Raw genomic sequence first — 21278 nt, forward strand, 5'->3', positions numbered from 1 at the left:
TTTCTCCTTAGCACTCTGCATTTGCTGTTGTTCTTGTTCTGTGAGATTTCCTGTATTCTGCAATACTTTAACCTTTGTTGTTCCATCAACATAATTCTTGTTACTTCTTAACCATATCTCTTTTTCTTTTATTTCCACCTTATTTTTAAACTCCACTTCATGTTATCTCACTCAACTCCAAATAATTTCCATTACCTATTCCTTAATTTTTTCTTTGTTTAACAAGTAGGTGGGGAAGTACCAGTGTCTCATTTTTACTTATGTTAACCTGCATTTTTACTTTAGTTATTATTGGTGTGCAATCTGGAATATTTATTGGATGCATTTCAAAACTGTCAATTAAATGCACATGTTCCTGTGAAATATAATTTCTGTCTAGCCTAGCCCAGTTTTTGTACCTCAGGGAATAATATCTAAATTTTCTCCAAGTCCTACTACTGAATTCCCATCTGTCATATGAAATATTTTCATAAATTTCTTCAAACATCTACCCCCTTGTTATATTTTCCCTTCTAGCCCTCTCCTGATACATCCTCATGGTTTCAAATCAAACTCCAGTCCACACTGTGAGTAATATTTCCTGCTGAAAGATGATTATTTCTCCCAGAACTTTCATAAACTCCAGTGTAGCATTTTTTGGTGGAATATAAATATATGCCAGTGTAACCCCCTCCTTTTCCAGTAGCCTCTTACTACTACAAATCTACCATTATTATTATTTTTTCCTCTTCTATCACTATTGAAGCTCCTCTAGCAGTTAATTTAAGTACTCTCCTTTTCCATCATCACAGATGTTCTCCTGAATAACCATCCTGAAATCCTTTCTTTATCAAATTCACATGCTTGTTTCTTTCCAGATGTGTATCCTGTAGCATAGCTGTTTGCACTCTGCAGTTTTTAATATAGTTCACTACTTTTTCTTTTTTGTATATATCTTTGAGACCATTCACATTTAAAGATAATAAGGAAAGTGCTGTCAGTGTGATAAAAAGTTATTATTCCCACCTGTTATGTTGAACATTTTTTTTAAAAATGTCTACTTTCAGCTTTCGTGCTACATGCATACACTAATGTTTGGCAGATTGATCTTTTATACAGTTGTTTCTTGTCATATCCATTTGAACTTATGATGCATCTTACAAGACTTTTTCTTTTAATGAAAACTCTCAAAAAACAGACACACCCCACAGGACATCCCACAACTTTTTAAGTTAATACAAGCACAAAAAACTATGTACATCTTCAAATAAAGAAGTTTAACTGTCCTCATAAGAACAATTGTCTCAGATTGATAGTTACACTCACAAGCTCGAATTGACCTATACTGAAGATTATACATGCTAAGACTCATGGTATAGCCTGTGCTTCTACTTGCAGTAACCACTGTCTGTTTTTGTCTTATCTTTATTCCTCTCTCAGATGTAGAAAACAACTTGAATGTTTTCAAAAAAACATCTCCTAGCTATTGAAAGAAAAAAAATCTGTTTTTATTGCCAGCTTCAGCTTGTCTCCATAGAAACATGAAAATTAGATACATTGTTGCCTTCAGCTACAAGGTTTTCATGTTGCACTATGAACATTTATTTCCTAGACAAAATGTTTCATTACATTCAGTGTTCTTTTATTTACTTGCTTCCCCATAAAACTTGTTATTAGATCAAGCCAATGGCTTTAATCCAGTCATTGCCCAATGAAAAAGCAAGAAAAAGCATTTCCGTTTTACTTATGCTCTTTTATTCAGGCTTTCTTCTTTTTACATTGCAGTGCCAGCATTTGTTAAACTGAACAAAAAGAAAGAAAGAAAGAAAGAATATTGAAAAAAGGGGACACCTGTTTAACTTAATCTCCCTATTACACACAAAAGTAACTTCAAAAGCTTTACTGTATAACATGCAGTATATGTCATGTTTTATAAAAAACTGTTTTACTTATAGTCACCTCTTTCCTTCCTCTTTCCCTCTCCTTAATGTTCTTTCAAACATTAATGGCATGAAGTAGGGCATATACTTTTCAGTCCCGTACAAGTTTCAGTCAGCCTCATACTCAGACAACCTTTTCTTTATTTTGATCTCTGATTTTTGCAGTTTTATCAGCTCATCTGAATATCTGGTTAAAGCTTCTTCCATTTTTTTCCAGACTTTTGTTATTTAAGCTGTTATACTCCTTCATTGTCATCTTTGAGCAAATTTGAATTTTTTTCATGTAGCTTGCTGGATGCCATGCTATGCATTATAGCTGGAGCTCAAACTGCTTTTTGATAAACAGCTGCAAGATTCTTCCCAGACAGTGTTTCCTCCCTCACCTTTTGTGATTGATTTTCTTGCATCTTCTCTAAATGTCTTCTTTGCTGGCATCCAGGCAGTGTACTTACTAGCCCTTAACTTAAATTTACCCAAACAGACACATTCACTGGTTCTCTTTTCTGAGTTTCTGCTTTCACAATGGAAGAGCTGAAATCAAGCTGTTAATCAGTGTGCAGCCATCTTGTAAGTCCCAAGTATGTTCTATTTTGTCAATGTTTCACATGTGAGCAGTCTCATTTAATATGTAGTCATTTTAATGTATCTTTTGGGACAGAATTCCATAATTTGGAGACAGCTATTGAGTATAATGAATCGCTGTAATGATTATTTGATTTTTATATACATAGCTGGTTTTGATTATGAGATAGAAGTGATCTCATAGGTTGTATATTTATACAAAGTTAATATATGTGGGACATTTGTATGGTTTGTGAGGGGTATTGTATCTTATTTTAAGATGAGTAAAAGTTAAAGCCTTTTGGAGTTCTAGCTAGTCTGCTTTTCATAAAGTGCTCTGTAATAATGTATTCTACTGGGAAGGTTTGGAGTGAATTTAACTATTTTGTTGTATGGCAGTTTTTGCTTGTTCAAGTGTGTTTTGGGATGTTTGTTAGAATGACGGAAGCATATAGCTGGGAGTAAGAGGGTATGAGATGGAAGAGTAGTGCTGATGCCAATATGTTTCATTGTACTTTATGAAAGGTACCTGTTTCACTGCTAATATGATGTAATAAATGTGTTGACCAGATTTTAAATTTTGATATATACCTACTCCAAGAAGTTTTGTTTGTGATGCAATTTCTATAGGCATGTTGCTCAGGAAGTTTATATTGGATTCTGTAGGAGATTTTTGATTTCCATTAGAAGTAATTAGGATCCTTTTAATTCTTTTTTTTTTCATTTAATAATAACTTTAGATGACTTGCTTATTGACTGACTATTGTTCTAATTTATGGAAGGAGTTTTTATGATGGTTTGAAGTTCATGTATGAATGTTTTTGAGGTTGTCTTTGTAAATTCATACTGAGTAATGATGCTTTGGACAGTTATTTTATACCTGTAATTGATGACTACATAAAACAACAATGGAACTAATATGAACCCTTGTGGCACTCTGACTGGAATGAGTTGATAAGTGGAATAAGTTCTTTGCCACTGGACACATTGTGAATAGTTAGCGAGATAATCTGCAAACAATTTAAAGTGGTTTTTCTTATGTCAGGTTTTGCTAATCTGGTAAGTAGACATTCATATGAAATAGTATTGAATATTTCAAATAGATATGCAAAGATAGAGGCTAGATGTAACTTTTACCTTTTTCTCTCTGGTTAAATTTCCTTCAGGAAAGCAAACAGTGTAGATGTTCTCCATATTGATCACTGCTGCAGTAGCCTTAACTGTATGGGTTATATCCTGCCAATAATATAACAGCCAGCCAGCTTCCAAAGCTTCAGGGTACCTTCCATGCACCCAAAGTGTCAAGCAGCTTGAGCTAAGTTGACTAAAAGACATGTTTGGGTATGAAACCCTTCAGAGCTTTACTGCCCTAAAGAGTACACTTTTCTGTGGCTTTTGAGGATCAGTGATTGGCTTGTGCTTTTCTTTGCTTGGCAGATAAGTACCCTTTGGGGAAAAAAATTCCATTTTCTTATTTTTTTTGATATTTTATTACTTTCCTCTTCAAGAAACTTATTTTAAAGCTTGGAGTGTTGTGTTTAACAGATTATCTTGAGACTGTAACATACTTTTAAATGGAGCACTCATTGTTTCTCTCAGTTTAAAAGCAGTGTTATCTAAGTGATAAAATATTTTCTGTGGAGAAACATTGCTTTTCTTTAACATTTTGTGGTTGCTATGGTGTTTGAAAGTGTTTTTACTGTGTTTTTTCTATAAAAAAAAGTATGTTTTCTGGACTGGTAGTTTTACTGGAATTGTTTCTTGTTTTAGCCAGAAAAAAGGCGCCATTCTGGGCTTGACCATGGAACAGATTGCCACTCCCATGGTCGGTCCTTCTTCCAGCCACAAAAAGAAAAAGTTAAGAAAACAGCCTTTGCCACCACTGCAAGCTAGTAATTTGCCTGAGTCACAGGTGGTTTACTCTACTGTGGCCATTTGTTGTGCCTTAGGCCACTGATCTTTTACACCGGATCCCTCTAGTGTAGCAACGACTACCTCTAGTGACTGAGGGGTTAGCCACATCCTCTGCAGCAGTTGGGGTCCCTCAGTAGGCAAGGGGGAACCACTCTTTTAAGTCCTGGGAGAGGGGACAGGGAAGGTTTTCCTGTTGTGTCAGAATGCTGTGACCAACCATGAGGAAGCAGCAGCTGCCATAAGTAACATGGTTGGCCTCCTTTTTCCTGTCAAAAAAGAAACAGTAAAGCAAGCATATATATCTTCCTCCTCAAATATCTTTGGCTGGGAGTTGTTTACTGGGACTGGCTCAGGGTTTGATTCAGGATATAGAACCTTCTTGTGGAGTAGTTTCTGAATGAGGGATGCCTCCTTTCCTGAATTGATTCAAAATTCTGAATCTGAACAGGAAGATGCAGGGACAGATTCAGGGTTTTGTCCTCAGATTTCTGATTCAGACTCAGATGAGAGCCCACTTTCTGATTCTCCCTGTGGAGGCTTCTCTTTCTCTGAGACTATTGCTAGAATGTCCCACTGTTTTCAGTGGGAGAACACTAAGGTTTCTGTGTCTCAAAAAATACTGAGTTGTTGCAGAAGGATTTTTCATAACCTACACCCATTCCTCCTGTCCTGCCTGCTTTAGAGGATGTGTGCCTTACTGCTTGCAGTTTTCCTGATAGTCAGCCATCTGTCCATAAAAATGCAGATAGAATGTATACAGTCCCTTATTCTTTTACATTTTTATACATCATTCCCAAACCTGACCCAGCAACAATAGCCTTATCTGATTCCTCTGCTGCTAAGCACTTAGTTAATTCCAGTCCTACTCTTTCTAATAAGAATGGGGAAATTATTGATAGGTATGGGAAAAATGTATACTTCTGCAACTTTGAATGTCAGAAGTTTAAATTATAAGGCTCATATGTTAAAGTTTATTCTGACATATTGTGAAAGTATGAGGAATGTTTTTATCTACAGTTTCTTCTTGTAAAGAAAAATCTGCTTTAAATAACTTGGTTTCTTCTATTGCACAGGTCATTACTCTTTGTTTGCAGTGTGTATATGATTGTGTTGATACTTCTTCCAGGGCTATGGCAATTGATATGGTTTTAAGGAGGTTTGCTTAGCTGCATTCTCAGAACATTCCAGATTATATTAAAAATGAGATTTTAAATTCTCCCTTGGATAGAGATTTAGTGTTAGGCACTTCTGCTGCAGAGGTAATCAAAAAGTGTGGTGAAAGGAGAAAGCTAATCCAGGGAATCTCTAATATTTTTCAGTCCTCCTTTTCCAAATTGTCCAATGGATTTTCTTTCTCATCCACTTTTGGCAAAAAAAGCAGAATAAACAATCACAACAGAATTAAGATAAACAGACATTTAAGAAGAAGTGGTAAAATTCAAACCTTTCAAAACCAAAGACACCCCGACCAGTCTGAATGACTGTTTAAGAGACCTTGTGACCCCATCTTACCCTGGCCCTCTTGCTCCTTCAGAAAGTCTAAATCTTCATTTTTCTCTTTGGCAATGGACTGTTTCAGACAAATCAGTTCTGAAAATCATTCATCAGGGTTGCAGATGGCAGTGGTAGGAAATTCTTCCTTTCCAGGCGGTCATTCCTCATCCTGCAGATCAGACTGTTATGTCTCCGCCTCTTCTTCATCACATGCTGTTCCAAGGAGTGATAGAATCAGTTCCTCCGTCTCAGGTGAGGAAGACATTTTCTTTAAGGATGTTCCAAGTCCCAAAGAAAGAAGATGCGTAGGGACGAGTCCTGAACCTAAACCTGTTTGTGATAGTGCCCAAATTCAGTATGTTGTCACTTCACAATCTGTTGCCTCTTCTTCCTGTTTCAAGTTTCCTGGTAACACTAGACTTAATAGATGTGTATTATCACATACTGATTCATCCAGCCTTCAGGTGATTCTTAAGGTTTTGCATCTCTAGATCACATTATAAGTTCTTTCCCTTGCCTTTTGGACTATCCACTGTACCAAGAGTGTTCATAAAGTGTCAAGCTCCAGTTATAGCTTATTGAAGGCTACAGGGTATTCACATTTTTCATATTTAGATGACTTGCTTATCTTTGCAGAGTCTTTTTCAAAATGTCAGAAATATATCATTTGGATGAGAGACCTATTGGACAAGCTGGGATTCCAAAAGAACATTCAAAAGTCTTTCTTGACTCCCTCACACAATATTGCATTCCTGGAATTACAACTAGACACCTTAGTTCAAAGAGCTTTTCTTCCAAAGGAAAAATGAGATCTTCATTTATATCTATTTCTAAGGTTTTCCACTCAGCCTGGGAGGGAATATCTTAGGATTTTGTGTCTCATGGCATCTATAATTTTCATAATACCCCCAACAAGACCTACTTGAGAAAGATACAGTGGTATCTGAAATCTCTTGGATCACAGCATCAACACCCTTTCACATGGTAGAGACAACAGATATCCTTAAATCAAGGTCTCCTTTTCTCCCTCCCTGCTTCAAAGTAGTCGGTCACCACAGATGCTTCAGACTTTGCATGAGGAGCAGTTTTAGGAGGGATAAAAGTGCAGAGAGCGTGGGACACTAACGACAGATACACACACATAAGTATCAAGGAGATACTTCCCCTGATCAAAGCCCTCAGTTCTCTGAACCATCTTTGGTCCCCAGGACATCTTCTAGTGATTACAGAGAATACTATACTCATGTGATACATCAACATGCAAGGGGAATCCAGGTCATATCCCCTTTATAGACTAGCCATGTTAGCTCAGGATATAGCTTCACAACACAGTCTCACTGTACAGGCATCCTACATTCCATCAGAGCAAAACTGTGTGGCAGACAAACTGAGCAGGACCAGGGCAGACCCTAATGAATGGAAACTAGATCTGGGGGGCCTTCCAAGATTTAATCCTTCTGTGGGGAATTCCTCAAGTTCACCTCTTTGCCTCCTCTCTGAACAATCAACTGGCAAAATTTAGTTCCAGGACTCCATGAAAGAAGGCCTGGAAGACAGATGCCTTTTCTTTTCTTTGGACAAAAATATTCCTGCATGCCTTTGCACTGTTTCCACTAATATCCAGAGTACATCTGAAGATTTAGAAGCAATCTCCCAAGATCATTGTGTTGACTCCTTTCTGTCCCAGGCAACTGTGGTTCTCCCTTTTGGAAATGGCCAGGGGCAATTACCACAAGCTTCCTCACAGAATGGATCTACTCTCACAAAAGCAGGGGTGTTTGATATACCCTAACATCAATCATCTTCATTTGACTGCTTGGATGATAGAATCTTTTAGGTACCTATTTTCTGAGGATGTGCGGCAGGTATTAATGGAGATAAGAAAACCTGCTACTAGACAATCATATATTAGCAAATGGAAAAGGTTTTCTAGTTAGTGCAAACAACATAATCATGGCCAATTCAGGGTTAGTCATTCACTGGTTTTACAATATTTGTGTGAGTTACTTCCTATGGCCTTTCTTATTCCTATATCAAGGTTCATTTATCAGCCATTTCAGCCTGTCTGCCCATGGATTCTCCTCTTTCAGGGCAGTTGCATGTCAAAATGTTCTTAAAAGGGGTTTTGCATAAGAGGCCTCCAAGTAAATTAGTGGACCCTCCTTGGGATCTTAATTTTGTGTTGGAGAAACATTTGCTCCAGTTGAACTATCTAATCTGGCTGACTTGAAGTTCTTAACATGGAAAACAGTTTTATTAATTGCTCTGACCTCTGCAAGAAGAGTATTTAAGTTGAAAGCTCTTATGGTGAGTCCAACCCTACCTCATTTGCCAAAAGCATAGGGTTTCTTTGAGAACTAATCCCTCTATTATAACTAAAGTGATATCCAGTTTTACATTGCCAAACTATCCATCTCCCTGTTTTCTTTCCTGAACCGAAAAACAAGGGAGAAAGGATACTCCATGCCTTGGATGTCCACAAACAACTCGGGTACTGTCTTGACAGAAATAAATCTTTCAGGTCATCAGATCAATTGTTCCTTTCTTGTGAAGGTAAGAAGAAGAGATAATTGGTGTCAAACCAGACTATTTTCAAATGGTTGTCTAAGGCTAGTAGTTTTTGTTCTATTCACCATGACAACTCTATTCCAGGCTAGATCAAGACCCACTCTACAAGGACCTTGACTTCTATAGCTTTTTGGAAAGGGTTGGATTTTAGAAGTATTTTAGAAGCTGCTAGTTAGTCCCCTGTACATACTTTTACAAAGTTATATAAGCTGGATTCCTTCTCTAGGTCTAGATCATGCTTTGCACGGATCATTTTCCAGGGGCTTCCGGACCATTCTCCTTCCACCTCCCAAGTATAGTTAATTATGGTAATCTACCCATCTAGCAAAGGCTACTGCAGCAGTAATCAATATGGAGAACTTAGTGCAGTTGTGTAAGTGGAACTTACCATAACAGTGGCTGTTGGAATGATCACTGCTGCAATAGCCAGTCTTTCCCTTCATCCCCATGTTTTTTTGCTTTGTTATTTATATCAGGGCGTTAACATTTATTTTTTGTTATTCCTAGCCTTGGCCTTTCATGGCTCAGCCTACCTCTGTCTGCTGGCAGGAAAGCTCTGAAAGGTTTCTTTCCCAAACTTGTGTTTTAGTCAGCTGAGCTGAACTGCTTGACAGTTTGGGTGCATGGAAGGTGCCCTGAAGCTTTGGAAGCTGGCCGACTGTTATATCCTTGGCAGGATATAACCCTTATAGTTAAGGCTACTGCAGCAGTGATCATTCAAATATCCACTGTTCTATTAAGTTCAACTTACTCAATTGTACTTTTCCGTACTATGATTTGGGCAAAAAATGTGTGGGAGATATTAAGTTGTTTTCATCACATTTATCATAAAACTTTATACCTCTTGATGTACACATTTTCAAGTGATTTGAGACAGATAAAAGGATAGTGTGTTAAAGTATCTTTATGGAGAGAGATTATGTAGGATAGTTTCTGCATTTAGGGACATATTGTTCTTTAAATCTGTTTAGCAGTATTGCTGTTCAGTTGGCAATTACTTAGGCTACTGTGTGGAGATATTCTGGAGGCAGATTGTCAGGTTGCATTTTTTGTAATCTTTTTTTTTTTTTTGGGTAATGGAGACAGGATGTAAGCTGAATGTTCCATGTATGTGTTCCTGTATATCTGTTTGTTTTTTGAAGTTCTATAAGCTGCTTGTATAAAATGGACATGTTGTTCTGTAAGGATTCCCTATTAAAATCGTGAAGGTCCACTTTCCCAAATACGGAAACGTCGACACTTATAAGTCGAAACGCGAAAACACTGATAGTCCTGAAGAGCGAAATCCGAAATGTTGAATTGTCATGGTTGTCCCTTCTGCGGTATAGCTCCGTAAGGTAAGTGGGTGATAGTTACGGACCTAAGGGTTAGGGTGCGGGTTAAGGTAAGTATATAGATAGTAATAGTGTGCAATAGTTACGGACCTTAGGGTTAGGGTGTGGGTTAAGGTGAGTGCATAGACAGTAATGTATGTAAGGTTTAGTGTAGGGTTTTGGTTAGTGTATGTATATGATTTATTTATTTTGTTTGGGTAGGTAGTATGTAGCGCACGGTGGGGTTGGACAACTATGACGGTTCGAGATTTTGAATTTCGCAGTTTAGGGTGTTCGGTGTATTCGCAGTTCGGGTAATATGTGTCGATGATTCCGTATTCGCTGTTTAGGACTTTCACGGATGTAATATAGACCCGTTCTTTAAGATATGTTGTAGTCAGCATCTTGTTGGACTGAATTAGGCTGGCAATGTTTTCCTGGTTTAGTAAATAGTTAATCATTTGCCAGAACTGCTTTGGACTGTATTTATAGGTATGTTGCATGTTAATGAGTTTTTTGTCCTTTCATATAATTTGTTTAGTCTTGTTTATGAGAGTTTGATAATATTGTTAATTAGATGGTGTTTGATTGGTTCAGGCCTTGTCCCTATTTGAAATTATTTGCTTAGTTTCTGACTGCAAGCATAAATGAAGGTCACCATTCTAGCGTTTGCTTACAAATGGGGTCAATGTATTTATGATGTTTATGAATGTTTTATAAAAGAACTGTACTGCTTCATGAAACGATAGAGCTTTTATAGGATTCCAATTATATTCTTTGAGTAGTGTGCTGGATATTGATTCAAATAAATGTTTTTTTACTTAGACCCACCTGAAGGTTGCTTTGTATTTATGATGGATTTGTTCCTTATGGTGTGCATACTTGTCATATCTGGGAATGTACTACATTTAGATTTGTTGTTGGGATTTGTTGTTATTATCCAGCATAGCATACTATGTGTGACTGGGAATTTGCCTGTTCTGCTTGGTTGTGTGATTATCTGGGTAAGGTGATAGATGGTAATTTGTACTGCTTATGTGCTGGTTTTATGAGTGGTTGTTATTAGAAGCCATTCTATGCTGACCTCTCATACAGTTATTATGTTGCTTGGCAAGTTTGTCATTATCCATGATACAATGTCTTCTAGGGTATGGATATTGTTTCATATGGCATTTGGTGGAATATATACTGTTGCTGTTAGTTTTAATATTTAATATTAATAAAATTCAGTATTAATTTAGCTAGTTTTAATATTTAATATTAATTAGTTTTAATATCAGATGTATTATTTGTCCCTGTGAATGTATCACTTTGTTTGAAGATATGTTTTATAATCAAATAGTTTGAATAACATTTTATTAAATTCTGTTGTATACTTCCTCTGTGTTCTCCTGTTTGATTCTCGACTGGAGTACTTTCTGTGTGGAGTCTGCATGTCCTCACCGCGGTTGAGTGGCCTCCGAAAGACGTGCGTAAATGGACGTTCCTTCGCTGAAGGTTAGGTGTCAGGCTGGCAACTCGGCACCATAAAAATCAACTGCCAATCATTAGCGGACCGGAGTTCCGCTGTGGCGACCCCTAACTGGGAAAAGCCAAAAAGACAAACAAACTTCTGTGTGTTCTACTTGAATGGTAGCTCCTAATGCATTTCTAAATTGTATCACTGGCTGTGTTCACATTGTTGTGCCTGTCCGTGTGCTTGATTTTAAGGTACTATACCTTCAGAAGATGTTAATGTGCATTGTATAGTGAGTTTGTAACATTTTTGACTGATCACTAAATGTCAACATCAGGGGTTATGTACTCATGTGAGGTTCACAGGTCATATAGGGTCAAAGCTTAATCTCACACAGTCATTTAGTTTCAGTAGTGTTTGTGAGACATATAAGAAATGAAAAAGGCAACATTTCCTGTAAAATAAAATAAAACAAAATGATATTCCACTGTTTTTTATATATATATATATATATATATATATATATATATATATATATATATATATATATATATATGTATATATAGGTCTACTTCCATTTCACTGAAAACACACTTCACTGAAACTCATTTCATTGAAAGCTCATTTCACTGAAAATCAGTTGCCTGAGCACAATTCACTGAAAGCTCACTTCACTGAAAACTCATTGGACTGAAACTCTTTTCGTTGTAGTGCAATCCTGGAAGCCATATAGCTGAAACATGTAATATCCTTAAGGGGTCATTTTCATATATCCCATGGGCCTCCAGTGCTGGAGGTTTAAGGTATCACACAGTGAAAACTCTAGCTCGGCTGAGTTTTGCTTGCAGTTTTTACTCAATACTTTGTCTGTATGACCTTTTTGTTTAAATATTAAACATTCTTATGTTTTGTTTGAATTAAACATCATGATATTTTCGTGTCGTACCTCAAATTTACTTCTTTATTGTATTGTCAACAATGAATGTGAATGGATATTCTTGGATTTGTCACTATATTTAACTGTTTTAGTTGACTATCTGTTTTATAAATATGAAGAAGCGCCCTGGCTGGCACAAAAGCACTCATTATTCAATTAAAGTTTTATTAATTTTTTTTTTCCTTCAGCTCTGTTATTCACCCTCAGTTTGTTTCATACTGATTTTAGTATATTTCTTCTGAGGATAGATTTCTAGCCACTTATGTTTTTTGCTTTTTCTCATTGTCAAAAATTAGCCTTGTATTATTTTTGTTTTCACTTCTGTGTACTGTTGTATTACCTTTCCCAGATTCTGTTATAATTCTAGGGATATGGCTAAATGGCATCTCACATTGCTGTACATTAACTTGGCAACTGCATCGTTGTACATGGCAAGAGTGCCCCTTCCCCAAGTTGTACATCTGCAGACATTCACTGACATCTGGGACTCTCTGTGAGCCTGAAAGAGACCAAAGTGCAACAGCAGGCTGTTCAGTTTTTTGGATATGTACTTCCATAACTCACCAATAGGGGACATACCCTGAAGATGGGGAGTACAGCCCTTCTTTAGTAGCTACCATTTCTTAAGACTAAATGGAGACAAAGAGGTTCAGCACTGAATTCAGTACACTAATGCTCTCTTTATTATACTCCTTCCATTTGTATTCACTGATACCTGTAACAGAACATTGAGATGTTAGAATACAGTTTGGTTATCATCTTTGCTTTCTTAATAGATGTGAAACTTGAAATACTTTTTTTCATCCTCCATAAAGCCTGGAGAAATACAATTATTTTTGCCTTCAGAAGTTATCCACATCACTTAAAAGATTCTGCCAATAACATCAGTGTTCTTATCAGGGTCAAAGCATCACCAGCCATAAGGAAGCAAGGCAGTGATCCTCAGATGTCGGTTATGATTTGCTAGATACAGTGCAAAATAGTGAATTTAGAAAGTACAATAAATGCACATAATGCCTGCCTCTCAGCAATGCTACTGCATGCACTGTTTGCCTCACACTGGCGTCTCTACATATGATGCCTTTCTCTCAGTGATGTCACTGCATGTAAAGTCTACCTCAGACTTGCCACAGCACATAATACCTACACCTCAGTGATATCACTGAATAAAATGTCTACTTCACACTTTCACTGTATGCATAAAACCTACTTCACACTGTCACTGTACATGATACCTGTCTCTCAGCAATGCCACTTTATATAATATCTGCTTCACACTGATGCCGCAGTTTGTATAAAGTCTGCCTCATTATAACATCACTACACATAATGCTTGTTTCTCAGTGATGTCACTACATAGAATGTATGTTTGCTTCATAGAGATGTCACTGCATGACATGATATTGATGTCACTCTGTACATAAAGTGTACTTCACACTTATGTCACTGCACATGATGCCTGCTTTCTTTGTGTAGTTGTACTCCACACTGATGTCAATACATCTAATGCCAACAGTACATAGATACAGGTGTATTTGTTGTGTAATTTGCACTTATGCCTCCAACTGTAATACCTACTTAGCATGGATATCCATGTATTTAATGCCTGCCTAGTACTGATATCACCGTAAATAATGCCTACCTAACACTATGATTGAAAATTGTACCTTTTCACTGCTGAAATGACAGCAAGTAATGTCTGCCTACCACTACTACAGCACATAATGTCTGACTATTACTGCAAATCTGCTGTCCACTGATATCACTGCATAAAATGCCTGTCTACCACTGATATCAGTTCAGATAATGCCTGCTTATCATTGTACATAATGTCTTTTTATTACTGATATCATCACACCTAGTGCCTGCTTGCCCACCAGTGACATCCCTGCATATAATGCCTGCCTACCGCTGACATCACTGCACGTATTTACCTTCCACCGATATTATTCCACATAATGCCTCCCCATCAGTGATATTTTAGTACAAAAATGTTTATCCACCATTAATATCTCTGCACATAATTCCTGACCACCACTGATATCACTACACATAATTCCTGCCTACCACTGATATCACTACACATAATTCCTGCATACCACTGATATCATTACACTTAGTGTCTTTCCACAGTTGATAACACTGCACATACTTGCATATCACTAATGCCATGCATGTATTGCTTACCTACCAGTGATATCATGGCACATAATGTCTATTCACCATTGATATTACTGCACATAATGCTTGCATATCACTAATGTCATGCATATATTGCCTGCCTACCACCGATATTATGGCACACAATGTCTACCCACCAATTGATATCACTGCATATAATGTCTGCCCTCCACTGATGTTATCACACATAATTCCTGGCTACCACTGATATCACTTCACATAATGCTTGCCCAACACTGATGTCATTACACATAATGCCTGCATATCACTCATATCACCACACCTAATTCATTTTGCATTACTGGGAACAGCTTTGGCTTGCAGAGAACAGAACTGTCTCCTACAGATTAAATCCTGCACTGTAAGAGCTGTATAAACAGCCAGTATCAGATTCAGAGTTAACGTCTAGTATATGATAAGTGCTGTAACCCCTTTCCTGCATGCCCTATCCTTTGTTCATAGGTTCATAGGTAGGTACTAGGCTATTGGCCCTAGGGCCTATATAAGCCTAGCCAAAAAGGTACCCTGACTTTCACCACCCAAGAAGATTATTTTGTGGGAAGTAAATTTGGGTGTAACCCCCATGTCAGAAAAATCTTGCATTGGTCCTCCACACATGAAGGGAGAATGAACCTTTTTTCCTGAAGATAATATTTTAAAGTCATGCCTAATATTCCAAGTGTGGTGAATCCTAAAAGGATGGATATAAAATAACCAAAGGTAATCCAGAAAGCTTTAATCAGGTCTGGTATGCTATAACAAGAGCACTAGTCCATCTACCTTCTTAACTGAATAAACTGCTTGAAACTTCAAAAAGGCATTTTTATTCCTCCCACAGGGTGGGCATCAGAAAGAGAGTCTCCTATATCTGCTATGTAAAGTGATTTTATCTGGTCTAATCCTTTAAAAGGCTGGATATAAGTAGGACCACTGCTGCTAAAAGCAAAGGACACAAAAATGTAGAAAATTTTAAAAGTTTTTATTTTAAACTGAGTGCCATTCTGTACTGTATATACTGTAGCGGAAACAATTGCTCATTGTCAAACATTTACTTCCCCTGTATTTTCTTAATATTTTAGTGCATCCAAAATTACTTGCATTTAAAAAACTTGTTTTTATGTTGTAACATTTACTTTCCAAAATGCAGATGATAGTAATTAACATTTGCTGACTTCCTGAATAAAAAGCACTTACATTGCCTCTTTTGTCATTTTGCAGTGGGGTATGGCTCCTGGTTTGAACATGTGCAAGAGTTTTGGGATCACCGTTTAGACCCCAATGTTCTTTTCATTAAATATGAAGATATGCATAAGGTAAAGACATTCAAAATGTTTCTATTGCTTGGTTTGTCTTAGACTTGGGGAATAACATGCAGGTGACTATGTACAATCAAGGACAAAACATTAGCTTTAATAATGCTAGCCTAGAAGACAGGGTTAAGGCTATGGAGTGTTAATAAATTTTATGCTGTAGTTCTGGGATCACCATTTGTACCCTAATGTTCTTTTTATTAAATACAAAAAGATACAAATATGGTACAATTATTTGAAATGTGCTGAATAGTACTTGGTTTGTCTTAGACATATGAAAAAAACATAAAGGTGGCTATGTACAACCAAGGACACATTTATTTTAAATGCGCTTCAGTAATGTTGCTCTGGCACAGATGGTTAAGTCTAATAAACTTTACCTGATAGCTGTGGGTTTGATTCCTTCAGTCTGCACTTGCATAATGTGAAGGTCTGGAGTAGGGCATGTAGCAAAGTAGATCTAGGTCACTGCTAGGAGGAGGCATTTAAGCCTTGTGGGCCTTATCAGGTTAATAAACTAATGAAAATAAAACATTGTCAGGATTCTGAATGTGAAAATTGGAAAGCATAGGTCTTGGCTGTCTTTGATTTTGTTCTGTCCCTTTGAAGAACTGTGATTTCTGCAAGGAAATAGTCACAGTTTTGTATGTCTGTACTTTTTTCAGAAAATACATATTAATGTGTAGCTTCTTATTCTAACAACCTTTTAAGTCAATAATTCTAATAATTCTGTGTCCATTATAATGTGTGGTTATGCCTGATTATTTTCAGTTTTGTACCCAAGTCTTAATTAAACAGGTTGAGAGCTAAGGTGGAAAGTTCAGGATGGCAGAACCCCAAAAGAAGGAATGCAGGCAGGTTAAGTGGCTTCTCTTCTCATTTTTCTAGTAAGCAATTTGGAAAAAACAAAGTGAAAAGCAAATGTTGAAGCCAGAACAATTTTTCAGTGAAAATAATACTAAAATCCTTCTTTGTTTTCCTAGTGAAGCTCATATACCTAATGAAGCTGGGGGTAGACATGATGCTGCTTTTCAGCTGCAGACCCAATTCTGTTCTGGAATGTGATGCATTTTGTGTATGTGGCAGGTGGGGTCTCCTGCAGCAAGTCTGATGGTACAGTTTGAAACTGTAACCTGTCTGCTGTCAAACCACAGCTTTTGAGTTGGGACAGAAATCAATTCAGAACATGGAGAAGTCTCATATTTTTATGGAAACAGTGGTCAACAAAAGTACAAACATCTAGGAAACCAGCACTGGATAAAATACAGGCAGTCTAATATAAGAAGAGTGCCTTCTTTTAGTGTCTGTTGACTGTTATGAAGATATGTGAAGGCTGCCAGCCTAGCTAGATAGAATTTTGTAGATAATTCTGTCATTTGTAAATATTAATATAAGCCACAGGCTTGTTCTCTTAAATGTGAAAAGACTGTATTGGATGTTGAGCTGTAAAAATGTAACAACAGTGCACTCTGCTGTAAGAAAGCTGATAAGTCAAGCATTTTATGACTGTTTTGATCTCAGGGCTCGGAGCCGTGGTGTCTGAACCAGCAGATTCTTTCTATTGTTTTGAGACTAGAGTTAATTGCTAGATTTTACATATATAATGTCTTTAATTGCTGTAGTTTCCTAACCAGATGCAAGCTTACTAAGAAATGTTAATGTAGAGTTTCTGTTAGCCTGGGAAACCAGAGAATTGTTAAGAATGATGTAATCTAAAATGAGTTAGCAGGATGTATTATCAATTTAAAGGACTTTCTCAGAGACAAAGCATTTTGCGTTTGTCTTCAGAACTAACCACTCACCAGCACTTGCTTTGCTCTGTCTGTATGTAAGTAGGATCTTAGACTTTAGTGTCTCTCATAGAAATAGATAGAAAATAGTATGTTTAGTCTAGTTGTTTTCTGTATTTATGTCAGAAAAAGAGAGAAATATGTTCCACGGCAGTCATGAATAACCAGAACAAGAATCAGAACAAAACAAAATGGCAAGCCAGCACTGTGAGAATCCACCAAACACTTTATTAATGCTACCGAGTTCACACGTTTTCGTCTAAGAAAGACTTCATCAGAAATACACCCATTAACAAAGACCTTTTGCTTATATACACTTAGGTTTTCGTGACGCCAATCATAAACCTCATCCGATTAATCAATAAGTGACGTAAAAACATCCTCAATAATAAAATGTACTACACAGTTTGTTGTAAAGCACCATTTATAAAGCATTTTAAACTAAACCCTAAGAGTTCCATAAAAAATCAACCCACATCTATCTGAATGATCACTTACAAGGTACATAGTACTTAGTAAACTTCTCAAATTCATTAAGATGGATAAACACATACAAACATTAAAAATATATGATAATATGCTACATACAATATGGTAACATAGCACCCCCTACTGGCCAAATTATATCTACTGAAGGTACAATCAGTTAAAAAGTGTGTATAAAATGCATTAAATAGAATATGTACAATGCATTAAATCATTTTAAAATTAAAACTTCATAATTGAATTCATCTCAAAGTTTAGCAGCCCTTAATTTTAAAAGTGGAGCGATGTTAATATGCTCATTGAGTCCTGGGTACCTTGCTGCATCCAGGGTGACCTGCCAGTAAAGTTCTCTATATTCCAGCAGGTTTTCCCAATGTCCTCCTCTTTTATCCACCTGTACTTGTTGAAGAATAAAAAAGGTAAAAGTGGCCTGTTGATAAACCACAGTATGTTTAAATAAAGCATTCTTATCATTCTTTGACTTGATTTCATACGTGTGTTCGTATATACGCCTACGGATCTTCCGCTCTGTCTTGCCTACTTAGAATGCATTACAAATGGAGCACCTAGCCATATATACTACTCTCTCACTATTGCAGTTGAAATAAAACTGACCACTAATCTTTCTGTCCATACTAGGAAGGTAAACGCATTCAGTGTATGCAATGTATTGGCATTAGGAGCAAGCCCCACAGGGGTATGTTCCCTTAGGTTTACCACCACCATTCATAAATCTTCCATGACCCTCCAATAAATTTTTTAAGTTCTTCCCCTTTTTATTGGTACATTCTTTTCAAACGGTAAATCAGTAAGCTCCAAAAACTTATTCCATTCGTTTCTAACAATGTGGTTACAATGCAAAATGTCAGTGTTGTATTCGATAATAAAAATCCCATAATTGCCATCGTTATTCGTAATCTCTTTTTCAATCAGTTTATGTTTGTCATTAAATACCAAACCTAATACCGGACAACATTTATTGCCTCCATTAGAGCTGACATCCAGTCTGATGTTAGCCAAAAGATCCTGAGGATATCCTCTTTCTTTAAAAAGAGCATTTAAAAAAAATCACATTCTAATTCATAATCAATATCACTGGAAATCATCCTACTAGCACAGATGTACTGCCCCCTTACCAAGCTCTTTTTCTGAAAAAGGGGTTGTGAGCTGCTAAAATGTAAGAAGGAGTTGGAATAAGTGTTTTTTCTAAAAATTCTGGATTTAATATTCCCGTTTTCTATTGTATCAATCTGTACATCTAGAAACTGTAAAGTGTTCTTGGAAATATTATAAGTAAAATGCAAGAAATTGGTGGTGGTCTCTATATAGGCTAAAAACTCATGTAACGTCTCATCTCACCCCACCCAGAGCAAACAAATATCATCCAAGAATCTTACATATTGTAACCAATACTTTTTAAATTCAGATTCAAGGATGAATTTCTGCTCCCACCAAGCCAATACAATGTTGGCGTAGGTGGGGGCACAATTGGCCCCCATTGCTACACCCTTGAGCTGATGGAAAAATTCTCCCCCAAAATATATAAAATTATTGTGTAACACTAACTCCATCAGATGAAGAATCAAATGCAAGTCATTGGTGGAAGCCTTACATCTCTCAACCAGAAATTCCTGTAACAACTGAAGTCCAATACTGTGGGGGATGACAGTAAAAAGATCCTTAATATCAATGGTTACAAAAGTCATTAATGAGTAGTTTTCCTTGGGATTAATCCCCTTCAGAAATTCCCAGGAATCTTTTAGAATCTGGGTGTTGGTACCCCATAAAGTCTTGAGTTTTACATCAAGGAATTTAGCCAGGGGTGCCGTTTTAGATCCATCAGCTGAAACTATTGGTCTCGGGGGGGGGGGGGCTATCAAAATCCTTGTGTACTTTGCGTATACCAAATATCACAGGCACCCTAGGTCTGTTGTTGGTTAAGTAATGCAGGTCATTAAGATCAATAAGCCTCTCTAACAGTAAATCATTTATTGCCAAATACATTTTTTTGTAGGCTATATTGACCTAATTTTTCGATACTCGCCTGTAGGTGTCGGAATCTCCCAATAAGTGTAACATCTTTCCCTCATACATCAACGTATTCATGATAACTGCACCCCTCCCTTGTCTGGTTTCATAACCTGGACATTACGGTTCATCCTCAAGTTATTCAACACCTCCCATTCATTCTTATCCATGTTGTACTTTCTATATTGTGATTTGCCTGATTGCCACTGTCAGATAGCCTTATTGACCAGCACTTTAAAGTTTTTTAACTGGGGATGTATGGGAGGGTTGAAAGTACTTCTCTGTCTCAAACTCTCCCCTTCATGGGGTTGTTTAACACCCTGAAATACCAACGCAAGGCTTATCTTTCACAAAAATAATTTGAAATCTAACAAAAATTTACTTGTATCCACTCTGGAATTGGGGATAAACTTGAACCCCTTGGCCGGTAATTTAAAGTGATCCACAGTTAATGTTATGTCACTGTAATTAAAAATGTTAAAATTATTGTATGTATATATGGCCCCTTCTTGATGAATAACTACCCTTGGGGAATCTAATAGTTCCCTCTCTTTCCCTGGCACCCCCCCGCCTTGCCCCCAAGCAAAATGTGGGGGGTAATATGAAACTTTCTGGTTCAAATTCCTCTCAGAGCGGTGAGGTGGGGGTATCTCTAAAGGGTCTTCTCTAAAATTGTCCATATGGTCATACCCCTCCCCCACCTCGGCATGATGTTCTACTTCCACCACCCCCCCCCCTCTGATGGCCTTCAACTCATGATTTTTGTCTAACAGTCCCTTTAAGGTCTGGATAACATGTTTTGTCCCTGTATTTCTTTATATCCCTTTCCAATTTTTTTGTCTTCCTCTTCATATTCATATTACATTTGTCATCAATATTCTCTAAGAACTTAAAGTAATAGATTTTCTACAGTAAACAGAAGGCCTGATGTAATATGTCTATTGGGCAAGTCAATCCCTTCAAGTAGAACTGCCATACCGGCTTCATTCTGTTTAATTGTAACCCTTACAATGTCCAATCCACATTTATTAAATATTTCTAATAATTCTTTATGTAGATCAGACTCCTTTGTAACCTTATTGGGGTATTTAAAGACCCTAAGACCTTTGGGTACAATTTATTTTTTCAAACATTAATTTAAATACTTATCAATTTGTAATGATTTAAATCTAAATAACAAATTGGAAAGTTTATTTAGGGAGTTTCTGAAAGTATCAGGCTCAGCAGTCCCCCCCCTTTTCCCTATCACAAACATCAACATTGTTAAAATTGTTAAAAGATTTATGATCAAGCCATGCTTGAAAATTCCCATTTTGTAGAA

At 36.9% G+C, this 21278-nt stretch overlaps 1 protein-coding gene across 2 annotated transcripts in view; it reads left to right on the top strand.

The window, feature by feature from the left end:
- The window catches only part of SULT4A1 (sulfotransferase family 4A member 1), a 344339-nt gene that overhangs the window by 229214 nt on the left and 93847 nt on the right, over nucleotides 1-21278 (top strand). For both annotated transcript variants that reach the window (XM_044088492.1, XR_006366990.1), the window contains exon 5: nucleotides 15562-15656. In XM_044088492.1, coding sequence (XP_043944427.1) covers nucleotides 15562-15656 — 95 coding nt within the window. The remainder of the gene's footprint in view (nucleotides 1-15561; nucleotides 15657-21278) is intronic.

The sequence above is a fragment of the Protopterus annectens genome, chromosome 11.part0 (assembly GCF_019279795.1).
Source record: "Protopterus annectens isolate FY-2018-M chromosome 11.part0, PAN1.0, whole genome shotgun sequence".
Classification (NCBI taxonomy): domain Eukaryota; kingdom Metazoa; phylum Chordata; order Ceratodontiformes; family Protopteridae; genus Protopterus; species Protopterus annectens.